Source organism: Temnothorax longispinosus, chromosome 11 (genome assembly GCF_030848805.1).
Source record: "Temnothorax longispinosus isolate EJ_2023e chromosome 11, Tlon_JGU_v1, whole genome shotgun sequence".
NCBI lineage: Eukaryota > Metazoa > Arthropoda > Insecta > Hymenoptera > Formicidae > Temnothorax > Temnothorax longispinosus.
This window is the reverse complement of record NC_092368.1, coordinates 2,151,423-2,166,006: the sequence shown is the minus strand read 5'-3', so window position 1 is coordinate 2,166,006 and position 14,584 is coordinate 2,151,423. Positions and strand designations below refer to the sequence as shown.

The 14,584-nt window shown below is 42.6% G+C and overlaps 2 protein-coding genes and 1 long non-coding RNA gene across 8 annotated transcripts; 1 reads left to right on the top strand and 2 right to left on the bottom strand.

Moving 5' to 3' along the window:
- Nucleotides 1-684: 684 nt before the first annotated feature.
- On the bottom strand, nt 685-3,175 carry LOC139822423 (uncharacterized). The gene is made up of 4 exons (XR_011734517.1): nt 3,038-3,175; nt 2,007-2,053; nt 1,785-1,825; nt 685-1,397 (listed from the first exon to the last, which is right to left on the bottom strand). It is a non-coding gene; the product is annotated as an uncharacterized lncRNA (long non-coding RNA).
- A 491-nt stretch (nt 3,176-3,666) lies between these two features.
- On the top strand, nt 3,667-12,205 carry LOC139822418 (uncharacterized). 6 transcript variants are annotated; one of them, XR_011734515.1, is made up of 10 exons: nt 3,667-4,234; nt 4,503-4,645; nt 4,750-4,773; nt 5,253-8,383; nt 8,475-9,021; nt 9,120-9,329; nt 9,433-9,445; nt 9,656-9,782; nt 9,918-9,989; nt 10,084-10,153. XR_011734515.1 is itself a non-coding variant. In XM_071794095.1 (10 exons), the coding sequence occupies exons 1-10, from the start codon at nt 4,123-4,125 to the stop codon at nt 10,623-10,625; spliced, it is 4,824 nt and encodes a 1,607-aa protein (XP_071650196.1). In that variant the 5' UTR covers nt 3,667-4,122; the 3' UTR covers nt 10,626-12,205. The 6 variants fall into 6 exon arrangements, 4 of the variants coding, with proteins under 4 accessions (XP_071650196.1, XP_071650194.1, XP_071650195.1 ...); XM_071794095.1 differs by lacking the exon at nt 9,433-9,445 and having other exon boundaries at nt 5,253-7,791; nt 7,876-8,383; nt 10,084-12,205; XM_071794093.1 differs by lacking the exon at nt 9,433-9,445 and having other exon boundaries at nt 10,084-12,205.
- LOC139822422 (WD repeat-containing protein 13) lies at nt 12,189-14,516 on the bottom strand. The gene is made up of 4 exons (XM_071794103.1): nt 13,953-14,516; nt 13,201-13,874; nt 12,831-13,123; nt 12,189-12,728 (listed from the first exon to the last, which is right to left on the bottom strand). The coding sequence occupies exons 1-4, from the start codon at nt 14,083-14,085 to the stop codon at nt 12,482-12,484; spliced, it is 1,347 nt and encodes a 448-aa protein (XP_071650204.1). The 5' UTR covers nt 14,086-14,516; the 3' UTR covers nt 12,189-12,481.
- Between the last annotated feature and the right edge of the window lie 68 nt (nt 14,517-14,584).

The following is a 14,584-nucleotide window of genomic DNA, read 5'->3' as shown; positions in this document are numbered from 1 at the left end:
AATGCCATATCGATATATAGAGAGATTTAAACATTCCCGAGCGCAGTCAGCAGTTACCGCTCACCGCTCACGAATCGCGTTTACATGCTAATAGACGTTTACGAGCGATCGATCGGTGCAGTTTCCTCAGCAGTTGCCGACCTCGCCGAGGCACTTCGCAACGCGACAAGTTAAATTAATAAGCCCTACATAGTCGAGTGCTCAGGCTTTATTCAGTCGAACGGCGAGAAGACGTCATAGTAGTGCGACGCGTGGCTATTGCAATTCCCGCCCGACTCTCGTTAGCGGTGCAGTTAGAAACGTACAGCTTCGCAAACGAGGCGACGAACCGCAATCCTAAAGCGTTACGATTTCTCCCTTCAGCCAGGAGAGCGAAAGGGCCGACGCGAAACGAAAACAGCTCGCACGTTGCGAGCGCGCGCGAGCGAGAGTCCTTTTGGTCCTCTCTTGCCGCAGGATAATCAGTTCGGAGAAAGCGCGTTTCGTCCTTTCATTACGCGTAAATACGTATTAGCGCGCCCATTCCGCACCGATGCGTTTTCTCAAACAGCACAAACGGCGTTTAATTTCACGAATTAAGAGTAACGAAGAACGGAACGAAAAAATTCGTGTAACTCTAATCGAGTAATTTTATTAAACTAAATATATATCTACATTAAATTTAATATAATTTCTTGTAAAATGATTTCTGCGTGTCTAAAGAAAAAAGGTTGAACATGAGATTCTCGCGCGGACAGAGTGATGGATAATGCATTTACGTGCGAGTCTTGAATGAAAATTTCCTAATTATACTGTTATAAATTTTATTTCCGATTTTATATTGACGCCTGCAAAATCTTATAATGAGAAATAAAAGATATATCAAATTATGCGCTCTATATAAAGGAGTTCGAATATATTGATCTGGTAATAAGAATAAATAAAAAGAATATAAAGATCTGATCCTTGATTTCGCAATTGCATTCCCTCCTTAAAGTATTAAATTGGGACTTTAGAAGTTCGTGATTCTTTTATTAACTTTTTTCCTTGGAAACTTAGATATTAATTATACAGTTATGTGCAAAATAATAGCACCGGCTGAAAAAATAAAGAAAATTCTAAATTTAAAAGTAATTAACTGAAAATTACTTTATTTTATTTATTAAATATACATCAATTAATAGAAGCATAACATATCATTATTACAAAAAGATAAAAATAAAAAAATAGAATTTTGTTTAAATTTAGAATGTTCTTCATTTTTTTCAGAAGGTGCTATTATTTTGCACATAACTGTATATTATTTTATTTATTTTTAGTATTTTATTCATAAATATTTACAATTCAATTTTGCAATATATAATTTTATAAATATAATATAAAAACCCGTTTAACAAAGACACCAGAAGATCAAGGATCTGAAACAGAAAATATTTTCTTCTGAAATAAAAGAACAGCAATTCTCGGGAAATAATTTTATTCTCAATATTAATATACGTAATTATGGCACTCGAAGAGATCTTGACGATTATTTTAATATCATTTTATTCAACTTTTGAATAATAAGTAAAATAATTTAAAAGAACATCTACATCATAATTTTAAAATGCTGCTTTGAGTAGGACGAAGGATTTGCAAACAATCTAATAATAAAATAATCATTTTCGAGTTAAGATTGCTACATTTCTATATAAATTTCCAATGAATATAAATGATCAATTAACAAATACTATACAAATCATAGTACTCATAAAATTAAATATTAAATAACTGAAAAAATTAAATTTATGGTAAATAAAAATTACCTGCAATCGTTGCCATTACGGATTCCAGGGATTTTGCAAACCTTAAAAATATACATTCTGTGTATTAGTTATTGAGTAATGTTAATCACACATATTCTGCTAAACTTTACGAAATCAGAAGTAGCAAATTGCATATCATAGCATTCATAGATCTTGGTGATTATAGAAACATCATTTAAGACAAAGTTCAAAATATAAGGTAATATAGAAAAATATAAATACCTTTGTTTAATTTCAGGATACTGTTTCATTCGAGATTTGCAGGCAACCTAAGTAATAAAAAAAAACTGTATTAGTTAAGATTGCTATTTTCTGCTGAAATTTCAGGCTGATTTAAATAAAGATCAGTATAGTAAATACTATAAATCATGTTGTTCATAGATCTCGATGATTACCCATTCATCATATTTGACGTTCATTTAATAAAACAAAATTCCTTCTCAATCAAACGCGAATCAAAATGAAGAATTCATTTCACAGAATACGTTGTAGTAATTTTTTAATTTAAAACATATTTAGTGAAATGTACAAATTAATTGGTCTCTTTAGTTAGGTGTCTTCTCAGTGGAGAAAAAAGTTTCTATGATCGTAGCGCAACTCTGGCTGCAGCTTACCCTACAAATCACATTGTTACAACGTTAATTAATACAGTATTAATGGCAAATAGCATATTCGGTAAACCGCAGAAAACTGCTTGTTGATGCAGTGTCTTAAGAAAAGCACTGTTGCCTCGAATTATATACAATATCTTAAATTTCCTGCGACAAGCACGTCTATAACATTTCTTTATTACGATTACATATCGCTCATTTGCTGCAATAACGATATAACTCACAAATTGTCATTTTTCAGTTATTAGCAAAAAGAAGAACAGATCTTTGGATTTTTTAATGAAGCGAGCTAACGACGCTTTTTATTCCTCTATAATCAACTTAACGTTAAACCTAAATTGCGTTAAAAAATAATATAGCAAAATGTTTACGATTCAAAATATCTAAACTCATTTTCTGAAAAACTTTTAATTTTTCGAGTTGTTGCTGCAGCAAGTGAGTGATACTTACGTAGTCCTGCATAGATAATAGGTTATGCCGTATATGCATTGACCGTAAAAGACGATTATTTGCAAATAATACTGTGCTGCGAAGGCGTTTGATAATTCGGAGTATGTACATTACGATTGTACATTGTAAAATATATATTCTGATGCAGTGGACTGTTAAAAGAAGTCCGATAATAAAGGCCAAAGTATGTACCACGTGCTCCAGCATGCTCCAAGCTCCAAACTCCAAACAGTGACAGTGACCACACCAATCACCATACCGACGGCGCCGACAACACGCAACGAACACCAAGAAAGGATTTTTCAAGATGGCGGGGGAAAACGTCCTCAACTATATCATACGTACGCCGCGCCGCAATCGACACGAAATGAAATTAATTCCAAGCGCGTATTTTCAAACGGTATCGATTAAAAACGTTAATTTAACGCTATTCGACTAAAAACGTGAATTTTATCCGCATATATGTGTGCATATATATATGAATTAAATAGTTAAGTAGTTCGTATCGCGAATCAATCATTTCCAATCATTTCGTACGCGAATCGCGATAGAAACACCGAGCGCCATATTGTCGGCCACCAATGACCAATATTTTTTCTACGCTCGTTTGCTCGTTACGTCAGAAACTGTGTCAACAACATGGCGTATCGCTAATCGGGGGCCCGTTTTTCCTTTTCATGCTAATCGTCCACGTTCCCTCCCTCTCCCGAATAGATGCTTCACGCCCAATTGTTTCCCCAAGTCCATGGAATAATATAACGCAACGCGACAAGCGAATTTTTGACGTATATAAATCGCAGGAAGAAGCCCCTCGACGTGTCGTCGCACGATGAATGCATGCGCGCGGTCGGCGCGGTGAGGACAGAGATATCTGTCGGCGCTTTCTCCCCCTAGGCGGGCCGCTTTTCCGCATGGGAACGATGCGCGGGGGTGCCTAGAGAGTGCGTGGAGAAGGTGGGCACGTCTCTCGTCGTGCATCATGCGCGAGTGATCGCGCCTCTACCAGTGTCGTTGGATTGGAGCTCGTCGGCGACGCCGCCGTCTGGAGTCTGGGGTACCAGTTGTCATGCACGGCCCGGACAGGCCGTGTCCCTGCCGCGCGCTTCGCCACCTTTCGAGGAGGAGTCGGGGACTATGAGCGCGTCGCCGTCGACCCGCGTAACGTCTGTGACGACTGTCGTCGTGTCGCCGTCGCCGTCGCCGTCGCCGCCACCGCATACGCGTAGAATGACCTAGGCCAGCCCGCTCGCCCGCCCGCCGGATTGGAAACGCGAACAATGAGGAACTGTACCCGGTACGCGATGCGGAATCTACGTCGGATGTGCTGGCTCTTCTGGGTGGGTCTACCGATGCTCGCGGCCTACCCCGTGCCCTCACCGCTCGCTGCTGGTACGTCCGGGAACGTCGCAAGCACCTTCGTGCACGCGCCGTTGCCAATGTTCATTGTCCTGTTTCTTGAATTCAATCACATATGTGTGTATACGTGCACCGTCCTATAGACAGGAAGGTAGAAATCTCGCTTCCCTTGCCTTTCTTTCTTTAAAAACAAGGGAAATGAACCACTGGTTACATTGACAAGCGACATTGGCGACTATATGTGGCAACGATTGTAAATATTATTGGGGCTCTATCCAATAACTTTGCTTTGTCGTCGCAGATTCGCCACACGCACGTGCTTCCTGGCAATGGGAACATTACTGGATGCGTTATGCGATCGCTCTGTCAAGCGTCACCGCCACGGCGTTAACTTTAGCCGGATGCCTTTGTTGCCAGAGGCACAGGAGACCCAAAGGATTTCAGGTAATTTGGAGTGATTTTTACGTAACCAAAGTAGACATAGAAAAAGTGATGCCACTGTTTTAGAACTCTAACCCCAGTCTCTGCATTTTTTTTTTTAATTATAGGACAAAGCAGAGAAATGCAATCAGGTAACATTGATGTTGCGGGTCCGTTATATGTCGCCATAATTATCAGAACGAGAATGTGAACGAAATTAATGCTTGGCTAAAAGTACAGATTCTATCTATGTAAATTGCGATTGACATATGTGGACTTGATTGATTTATTACATAAATCTATATTTCTTATGTAGATTGCGTTCGACAAATGCATTCTTATAGATATAATCTAGTACAATTAGTACATATTACATATAATCATATATTATTGTAGGGCTAGATTTTTATAATTTAACGTAGATGATGTGTCTCTTCAAATTTTAAAGAGACAGTTTGATTATACATTTTATAATTATAAGCATTAGGCACGTCCTAGGTTTTTCTATATCTTTTTAAACACGTTCATAAGTAGCATGCGTAGTATGCTAGCAACTAATCTTTACGTCTGTATCGCAACGTGCTGTGATTGTACAAGACCGCAAAAACTGACACTATCGTTATCGTTGTAGGAATTCAAAGATGGGAGCAGTACAGGACAGGAAAGTGCGTTTGATCCGTCTGTCGAAAGACTGGAATTGGATGCCTCCAGGACGTTAGCCGCTTCCGAGAGGGTGCAATTTGAACCCTTGCCAGTGGAGTCTATCGTGTCTGGAAGTAGAAGCACTCCGAAACACAAAGCGATACCTTTGTCAGCGCCGCGCATCGAGGATCAGGATACGGATCGCTCCATTCTACAGGAGCCATGCAGCGAGTGGTTTAACTCCAACGAGCTTTATGTCCCGCGAGAGAAACTCAAATATCTCAGAGAAATAGGTCATGGATGGTTTGGTAAAGTCGTCGAAGGTCGGGCGGATTTGGAACAGTCGAAGGGCATGTCGAAATCAGGCGGCGTAGTGGTAAGAATTCTCACCGAAGAAGCTACCACTAGGGAGAAGGCTTGGTTTCTCGGCGAGGCCACGCCGTACTTGAAGCTACGCCACCAAAATGTCCTGGCTCTACTTGGTTTCTGCCTCGAGACCGATCCCTACCTTCTGCTATTCGAATCGTGTCCGGCCGGGGACTTGAAAGGTTTCTTGCTGTCGAACCGCGATACCAAGTCGAGGGAAGCGCTCGTCAAGGAAAACGTTCCGATACGGATTGCGATGGAGGTCGCGTCTGGTTTGAAGCACATGCATAACCACGGTTTCGCGCATACGGATCTCTCCGCGAGGAACTGTCTGATCGCTCCAGATTTATCGGCCAAGTTAGGTGATTACGGTACCGGTGTCGAGAAGTATCCCGAAGACTATTATATTGTGGGAGACCGAGCCTTGCCCATCCGATGGTCCGCGCCGGAAAGTTTGAACTGTACGGACACCACCATCGAAACGCAAGAGATCACGTTACAGGCCAACATGTGGAGTTACGCGGTTCTCCTCTGGGAGATCGCCAGCTGGGGAGAAAGGCCTTACAACGATATGAACGACGAACAGGTCATTCAGATGATCTTATCTTTAAAGAACCAATTTTTGCCAAACGGCACGCGACTGCTGCAAAATCATCACGCCAATTGTCCGTCAAATATATTCCAAACGATTCGCTTGTGTTTGAACGTCAACGTGAAAGACAGACCTACCTTGGACGACGTGAAACAGATTCTCCTGAATGAACATTCGGCGCATATGGATTTCGAGCAACGGTGGGAGAGTCTGCGCGCGAACACCTACAAACAGCACGTACGCAGTGCTAGCTTACAAGATCTACGTGGTAGCATCGATTCCGACTACTGGACTCATATCGTGGATGACGCGCAAACGACAGACTCGCTACAGTCCTCGTTTCGTCTCGGACCTGACGAACAAGTGAGGAATATTCCCAGAATGAAGACTGCCACGATGTTTCAAGAATCTGGCTCGGAGACCGAGGAGGAAAGCTGGAAGTGTCGAATCGAGCGGGGTGTTTATACCGAAAAAGTTAAACAGAAGTCCAAGTCCGTGACGGACCTTATGGTGCTTGTACATATCGATCCCGATTCCGACGCGGAGTGGTCATTAGGAGCGCAAACGTCGGAGAAGAACGTCAAGAAGAAATTATCCGTGACCGGTAGCGACAGCGACCTTAGACATACCGTGCCCACGGATGAATTCGACGAAGCGTTGAAGAAGCTGCGAGATCCTTTGCCGAGCAATGCCGCCGGTAAAGTCCGGTCTTTGGAAAATCTAGAACGACCGAAACTCTTGACTCTGACCATAGATCAGGGCCAGACGCCGATCTTGCGTCTCTCCTTGGACAGCGCGGGAAAGACTCCGGAAAGTAACGACGGCGCGCAATCTAATGCAAGCGCAGATAGTACGCAACGCGGTGGCGAAAAGCACGTATTAAGACTCTTGTCGAAGGGGGACCCGGACCTCCCCCTTCTTCGCTATGTACCTGACCAAGTGTCCTCCGCTGAAGAAGTAGAAAAGAAGGAGGATCACGATATACCCCTCAATAATGAGGACAGCGACGGTATTCCTAATCGTTTTATTTCGAATAATGCCGAGACCAATACGGTAGACGTTTTACTTTGGAATCACGCGTTAGATTCCGCTTTAGAGCACAAAGTACCAGGCTTCTCAGACGAGGCGGAATTCAATGAATACATCGACGCATCGACTGAGCGAATTAATGCTAGCGCACCAGAACTGACTGTGACCGTGTCTACGCCAGATGCACCACAGTTTTGTAATGCCTATTCGATTTACACCGCCGACGATAGCTTTTCTATGGTAGAGAACGCGGAAATAGAAGAAAAGCCATTGCCAAATGACGACGAGGAAGAAAGGAAGCAATTGTCCACGCCGGACGACGAACAGAGCTCCGATTCTGGTTTTCGCGACAAGGAGTCTTGCGAGGAGGAGGAAGCGGTTTGCTCGACGCCCGGCAACCCCCTGTCTTCGGTCAACAGCACCGCGGTTTCCAGATCGTCATATTCCGAAGAAGAACCATTCCAAATTTTATTCGAGCTAGACACTATTCTCGACGCGGAATATTACGCCACGCCCGCTGGCCCTGAAAGTATGACGGAAGGTACGAATTCTACACCTGACGTCGAGAAGGCCATATCGCCTTCGAAACAGAGTACTTCTGACTTAAACCATGCTTTTGTTAAAGTTGACGTTACCAATTCCGATTCGACTGAAATGAGCGACACAGAGAGTCCGAATCGGGTGAAAGTAAGGTATGAAGATGTGGCAGAGGACATCGAGATGGAGAAGAAAAATGTAATATCTGAAAAAATGCAGGGAGCCAATAGTGATGTCCAATCGCGCGACTCAGAAGCGGAGACGTACGCCTTAAAATTGGACACCTTTAACACTCAGCGAGATGAACAGTGCTCGCAGGGAGATTACGAGAACGAGGACGAGGATAGTTCGACGGTGAGCTTACGCAGCGACAACTCGTACGTGTCGTTCGGTATGGAGGAGGAATTCGTAACGGCGATTCGTAACGAACTCAGGGAAAAGTTGCCTCAGGCTCAAATGCAGATCGTGGAATCCTTGGAAGCACATGATGACGAGAATCCTTCCATTTCCGACGACGCGTACGGCAAACAGTGGGACGATGAGGATGGCGAAGATTTGTCCAATCAAGTTAGCGGAGGTGTAGACATTTCGATCAGGTACGGTTCTTTGAAAATAGATTAAATAAAAATTAAAAAACTTTTCATTATATATTAGAATATTATGAAATTTTTTTTCTATCACGTTTAGGTACAACGTGTACGGGACGCCGCTTAGTCCTATTCTGGAAGAGCGAGAAAGCACCGTCACCTCCGAGTCTTTAATGTCGAACTCGAGAGAGACATCCGTCGCTTCGAGAGAATCGGTGCCGTCCGAAGATGTGCTATTAGTAGACACTCGTACGAATGAAATGATATTGTTGGAGGGACGATTACAGGACGAAGATCGAGACACAACGAATGGCGATCTGTCCGACGAGGAGAATTTAGATTACACTTGTTCGGTGATACACCCGTTGGAGGATAAATCGCGTATCGTGAAAACAAGCGGTGGCGCGCCGTTACCGAGTCCTGAGGAAGAATCCAAATGGCAGCAATTACCTTCGTCCTTCCCGTTACCTTTACCTTTACCTCTACCGTTGCAAGATGATTTGATGTCGACGAGTTTCGTCACCGAACGCGAATGCTGTAGTCAAGACGAAGACGAAGAGGAGGAGGAAGAGGAGGAAGATGAAGATGGAGAAGAAGAAGAAGATGATGAGGATAACAGTTCTAGTTCCGGTGAATTTGTATGGAAGGTAAGTCGCTTCAAAACTATTGTGGCATTAAGTACTTCTTATTGTTTCTCTATTTTTTTTTTGTTTTTCAAAACTTAATCAAAATTTACGCCTTGCAGAGGTATAACGAGCCACATGTCGAGCAAATACGAATCAGAAGTACTATGAATAACGACAAAACGAATACGACGACGAGTGCCGAATTGGAAGAGGAATTGGCCGTCGAGGACGAAGAGGAGGAGGAAGAATTCACTCCTTCGGCCTGGAATGCCGCTTTAGCACCGCATCGATCGGCACTGAGGTCTCCAGACAAAACGTTAAAATCAGGGGTAAGTTGACAAACGCCGTAACAGATAAATATATCGTATTCAAAACTACTCGCGTCCCTGTATCGGTATTAATGATGTCTTCTCCTTTTTCAATTGCCGCTAGGATGAGTTGGTAGGTGTGTCGATTACTTAAGTACAGAGCAATGCATGTAATTTTAACATTCCTCTCCCGTGACTCTTTCCCTTGCAGAAATTTAAATTTGAGGTACTTAGCGCACGTACTTTTTTATAAATGTACACGCTAGACAAATGCTAAATATAGGTGTAACTCGAGCATATATTTTCCTACGGGAAATTGTCGGACTGACAATGCGCGATTTGTTCAGGATCAGAAGAAGAGCGTGTGGTTCAAGAAGCAACGCTACCAGTGCGTATACGAGTACCCGAAGGAAACATTACCAGCGGACAGTCAAACGGATACCATTACCAACTCGGAACGAACATCATACACTGGTATACTTCTTACATACGATCGATAAATATTTTGTATCTATATTTAAAATATTTCCCAAATTAAATATCAGAAAGACAAATATCTGAAATAAACGAATAAAAATGACGGTTTATTGGATATTCTTTGTGTTGCAGATTGGGAAGAAATGATGAATGAACCACGATTAGATCTATATCCTTTAGATTATGACGATGCCAATCATCCTGGTACGTATGAATTCACCAAGACAAGACTTATACGATGTACCGCATATTTTTTCGATGCCTATATAACGTCTGACGGCGTTTGTTTTCGTTACAGGAAACGAAGAATTTTTTGTAACTAGTTCAAATCGACCATTTCAATTCCAAACTGGTGAAAGTAAGTACGTCAGCCAATTTTTTCCCGGTGCGAACGTGGCTACGCATTGCTTGTCCGACGATCGGGACGAAACGGATAGCTGCCGACCAGAGCCGCACCAAAACAACGTTGATTTCGCGCATGATTATGACCAGTGTCAGCAGCAACAATTAGGCGAGTTAAGACACACTAGGGATCGTTTGAAATTAAACTTGGTATCGTCGAATGGTACACCGTCCGCTCCGTTCGTTTCTGCGAGACAATCGCACGCGGACGACGAGCAATTAGACATTAAAGAGAATCACGAGTCGGAACTCGTAGAGAAAGTCGTCACGCCGGACCAATGTATTGTATCGAGTTCAATGAATGACGATAACGCATTGCCAAAGGTGCCTCACGAAGAAGATGTCCAGGTCGGTCCATCTTCTACAAGAATCTCTCAGTGTGATAGTCAGGAGACGCTGGAGCCCACCGAAAAGTGCAGTGTTTTAACTCGTGATTAAAGTGAGACTAAAGTCTGTAATGAAATTTTAGAATGAAGACAGTTTAGTCCAAGTCCGTCCGAAACAATCTCGTCGTGAAAAATGCGCGGTGAATTCTCTTTGTTAACGCACGCGATCCGATTTGATTATCACCGATGAGATTATTACTACGACACACGAATCTCGAACAAATGTATATAGGAAAGATATAGCGGATATTACTCGAGGCTGTACAAGTCGATCGGTTGTCTAACGGATCTTGTTAGCGGAGTTGTTATGACTGTTCTGTAGCGAATACGGAAAAAAAAACGTGTCAATATATAGATAGTCGCGGCTTTATATTATTAATAAAGCTTTCTATCCGCATGACGGTTTACGTCATGATAGAAGAAATAAGTGACAACGGAAGGACTGTGTAAAAAGTTAACATATAAGTATTAATTTTAGACAATCGATTTGTAGGAGCTACATCGAATTACGATGAACAATTCGTTGCGCGTGTAAATAATTATTGTTTATAGTGTAATTGTTAAACGAGCAGTAGTGCCTATGTAGAACGATTATTTTTGTGACTCCTCTATAAGAAACTTATATAATCATCTTTCACGTCATCCCCTTTGTTTTACCTTGCCAACACTCATTGTCATAATTTCTTGATATTAATTAAACATTATTAACAAATCTGCTCTCTACATTATCGAAGTATTGTATAGCAAAGTATATGGGACTGCCATCCCACTAAGGATTCGTGGCGAAGGAAAATACTTGCACGACTAATTTTCTACACGATATATACACGATGTATTGATAGATTTTTACTTTCGTTAGATCTGTGATCAGAAGAATACATATAGCGCGTATATCGATATGTTTTATATTGGATTTAAGAAACGAGACGAGAGCTCTTGCATCATCGAATATGTTTGAGTTGGAAATTCGCGTATCTTGTACTAAAGCGAGAATTCGTCGCACCTGTTTGTTTTACTCGAAATATACAAAAGAGCTATCATGTTACAGAAACGTTTACCTTTTCTATGATAACGTAACATAGATATTCAGATATTTACTTTTATGCTAACCGATAACTTTGTCTACGGTACATTTACTTCACGATACCATATGAAAGTGTGCAATACAAACAAAGTAATTATTAACATGAGTTCAGTATGGCACATTGTATAAACGATATTTCTATAGATCTGAAATACTCGCGGAAGCGCGATGAACGATGGGGTACGATCGCTAAAATGCTGTTTTAGAAAAATTTTTACAAATATTTGTTTGCAATAATGTATCTCATTGTATAATTACTCGTCCTGGACACGAAGAGACTGTTGTAACTAGAACGAATCTACGAAACAATATCGAAATGCAAATATAGTTTAGCGTCGTATGAAAACCGTGTGGGAATTTGTGCCGCTGTCGTTTCACGAGTGCACGCGATATCGAGAGGATATACAAACGAATCGCTGCTGTCGTAGCACCGCGAGTGCTGTCACGTCTCTCGCTCTATTACCACACTTATTATTACTGATACTGCTTTGTGCTCACTATGACATAAGCTAAAATAGAGAACAATTAATATATTGTTATACAGAAAAGAGACAGTTTATTCCATTCAGATTCCAGACCATCTTTAAATATCCTAATTCTCTATATACAATACCTTTATTTTTATAACATAGGCGTTTTATCGTACAAATGTATATAATAATACTAAAACTTTGATCTCTTAATCTCCCAGATAAATCTACACATTTATACATCGCGTTATTTACACGGAGATATGTCATAATATTTTTATAATTTGCCTTAAAGCCCGAAGAAGCTGTATGCGAGCCATTTCTTTTAGTTTGATGAAGATTCCGCAGAATAGTTTATAAATTACGTTGATGATTACGCCACAGGATAATCAACCCGTCGTGATCTGCGGATGCGAGTAAAGATTCGTCGTAATTAAAAGACAGAGCTAATGCGGGTGTCGCATGGCCGTGTAGTCGATTGATCCTAGCGGCCTTTCCCTCTCTCGCTGAATCCAATAAATGAACGGCACCATCTTCCGATCCCGTAGCTATTAAGCACGCGCCCATTTGCGGACAGAAAGTAGACTTCAAAGGGTAAAGCCTATAAAAAAAAAGTATACACGCAAACATGGAGTATTGTATCATAAGCGAAAATATTAAAACAAGAAAACAAGAAGCGTATTTTACACGATAAAAATAATACCTATGCTTGACAGGATACTTTCTCCAGAAGTACAAAGAACCGTGATTGTCCGCGACGCGGTATAACAGCACGGCGTTGCACGCGCTGCTCACTAACAGCGCAGCCCAAGGAGAATCCTTCGACAGCCAGGAACGCCAGGAGAGACTGGTTATCATTCCGCCGGTCTCCTGCACTCTCTGCAGCTTCGTCAACCGTCCTATGCCGGGTTCCAGTCGGAAAGCCACTATAACGCCTCTGTCGTTGCCCGCCCAGATTATCGAACCACCGCTACCCTCGCACGCCAGGGAAAGAATCTAGAAAAATTACATAACACAATTTAGCCGAGCTTGCTTTTTGAATGTCGCCTTTTTTTCTTGAGACAAAGACCGACCTTTCCGCCAATTTTGCAGGAACCGCCGCGCATATATATACCAGTAGATACATTCAAGATCTGGATCAATCCTTGAGAATTGCCGGCTACTATCAAATTATTATTCGCGGGGATGAAATTGCAGCACAGGACCTCCGCGCGCTGCTGATCGTCCACCACTCGCAGACAAGCCAGCTCTGCATCCGCGCATACTCTCCACAGCCTTATCGTCGCGTCCAAGGAGGAGGAAACAATCAGATCGTTGCTGATACTCCAATCGAACGCGGTCACGCCATTACGATGACCCTCCAGGAGAACGATCACCTTCGGAGGTGTGCTGACGACCTCGCATATGGACAGGGTACCGTCCAGCGACGCGCAACACAACTTGGACCTGTCGTTGTTGGCAAACTTGAGCATCGTTACAGCTGCTTTGTGCTGATCGAAAACATGATGAACCCCGGCGAACGCAAAGTTCTCCGCTGTCGATCTTCGTTGCACTCGCTGATGCCTCGCCCTGTTCTCCAACGATTCCTCGCTTATCGTGTGACTCCCCACGCTGTTCTGCTCCAGCCTCTCCCCATAACGCTGCCGCAACAGCTCCGATCGCAGTTTCAAGTATCGCGCGCCGATCTCCGGATCTGTAGAAAACTTCTCCCGAAGCAGCTGATTCCTTCGGCGAATGTACAGCATGCCTGCGGCGAGAGAACTCGAGGGTAATCAAGATTATTCAACCGATTAAAATAATGAGAGTAAAGCGTCTAAACTCTTACCCAGACTGGAGAGCTTATTCGCCCGCAGTGTGTTGTACTTCGCGTCGAGCGCGAAAACCTGTTGATGCCACGTAGTGGCCATCTTCTGCGATCCACCAGCCTCGACGTTACCGATTTGTAATACCTCTGTCATCGACGTGCACGTAACGATATCTCACAGAAGCATTCCAAGAAACATCAGCTATTTTCCTATCGACTACCCGATGCGACTTGCCTGCGTATCTTCTAGCGGAACGAGGAAACGTAATTTCCTTTCGTTTTCGCTATTCAAGATTAAATTTTAAATGACAAATCGACCTCATTTGTAAACATGTCGACTACATTCTGCGACGTGTAACCTCTTCGGACAGCGACGACGTTTTATTTCCACGCCAAATCCTCCTGCCTTTTCCTTCGATTGTTTTAACGTCGGTCATCGTTCGAAAACCTGACTTTCTTCCAAAGGATACTATTTATTAAGATCGATCAACCACTCCGCGTTCCTAATTTTTTTGCATTTTTGAGGTTACGTCGCTCCCCATCGCTCCGACGTTCGACCTTCGGCCACGTTCAGACTCCTCGCACTAGTCGCACTTCAAATTGACGTGGGCGCGCGTGATACATCGATTAATCGATTCGATCGGTCGCCGCGC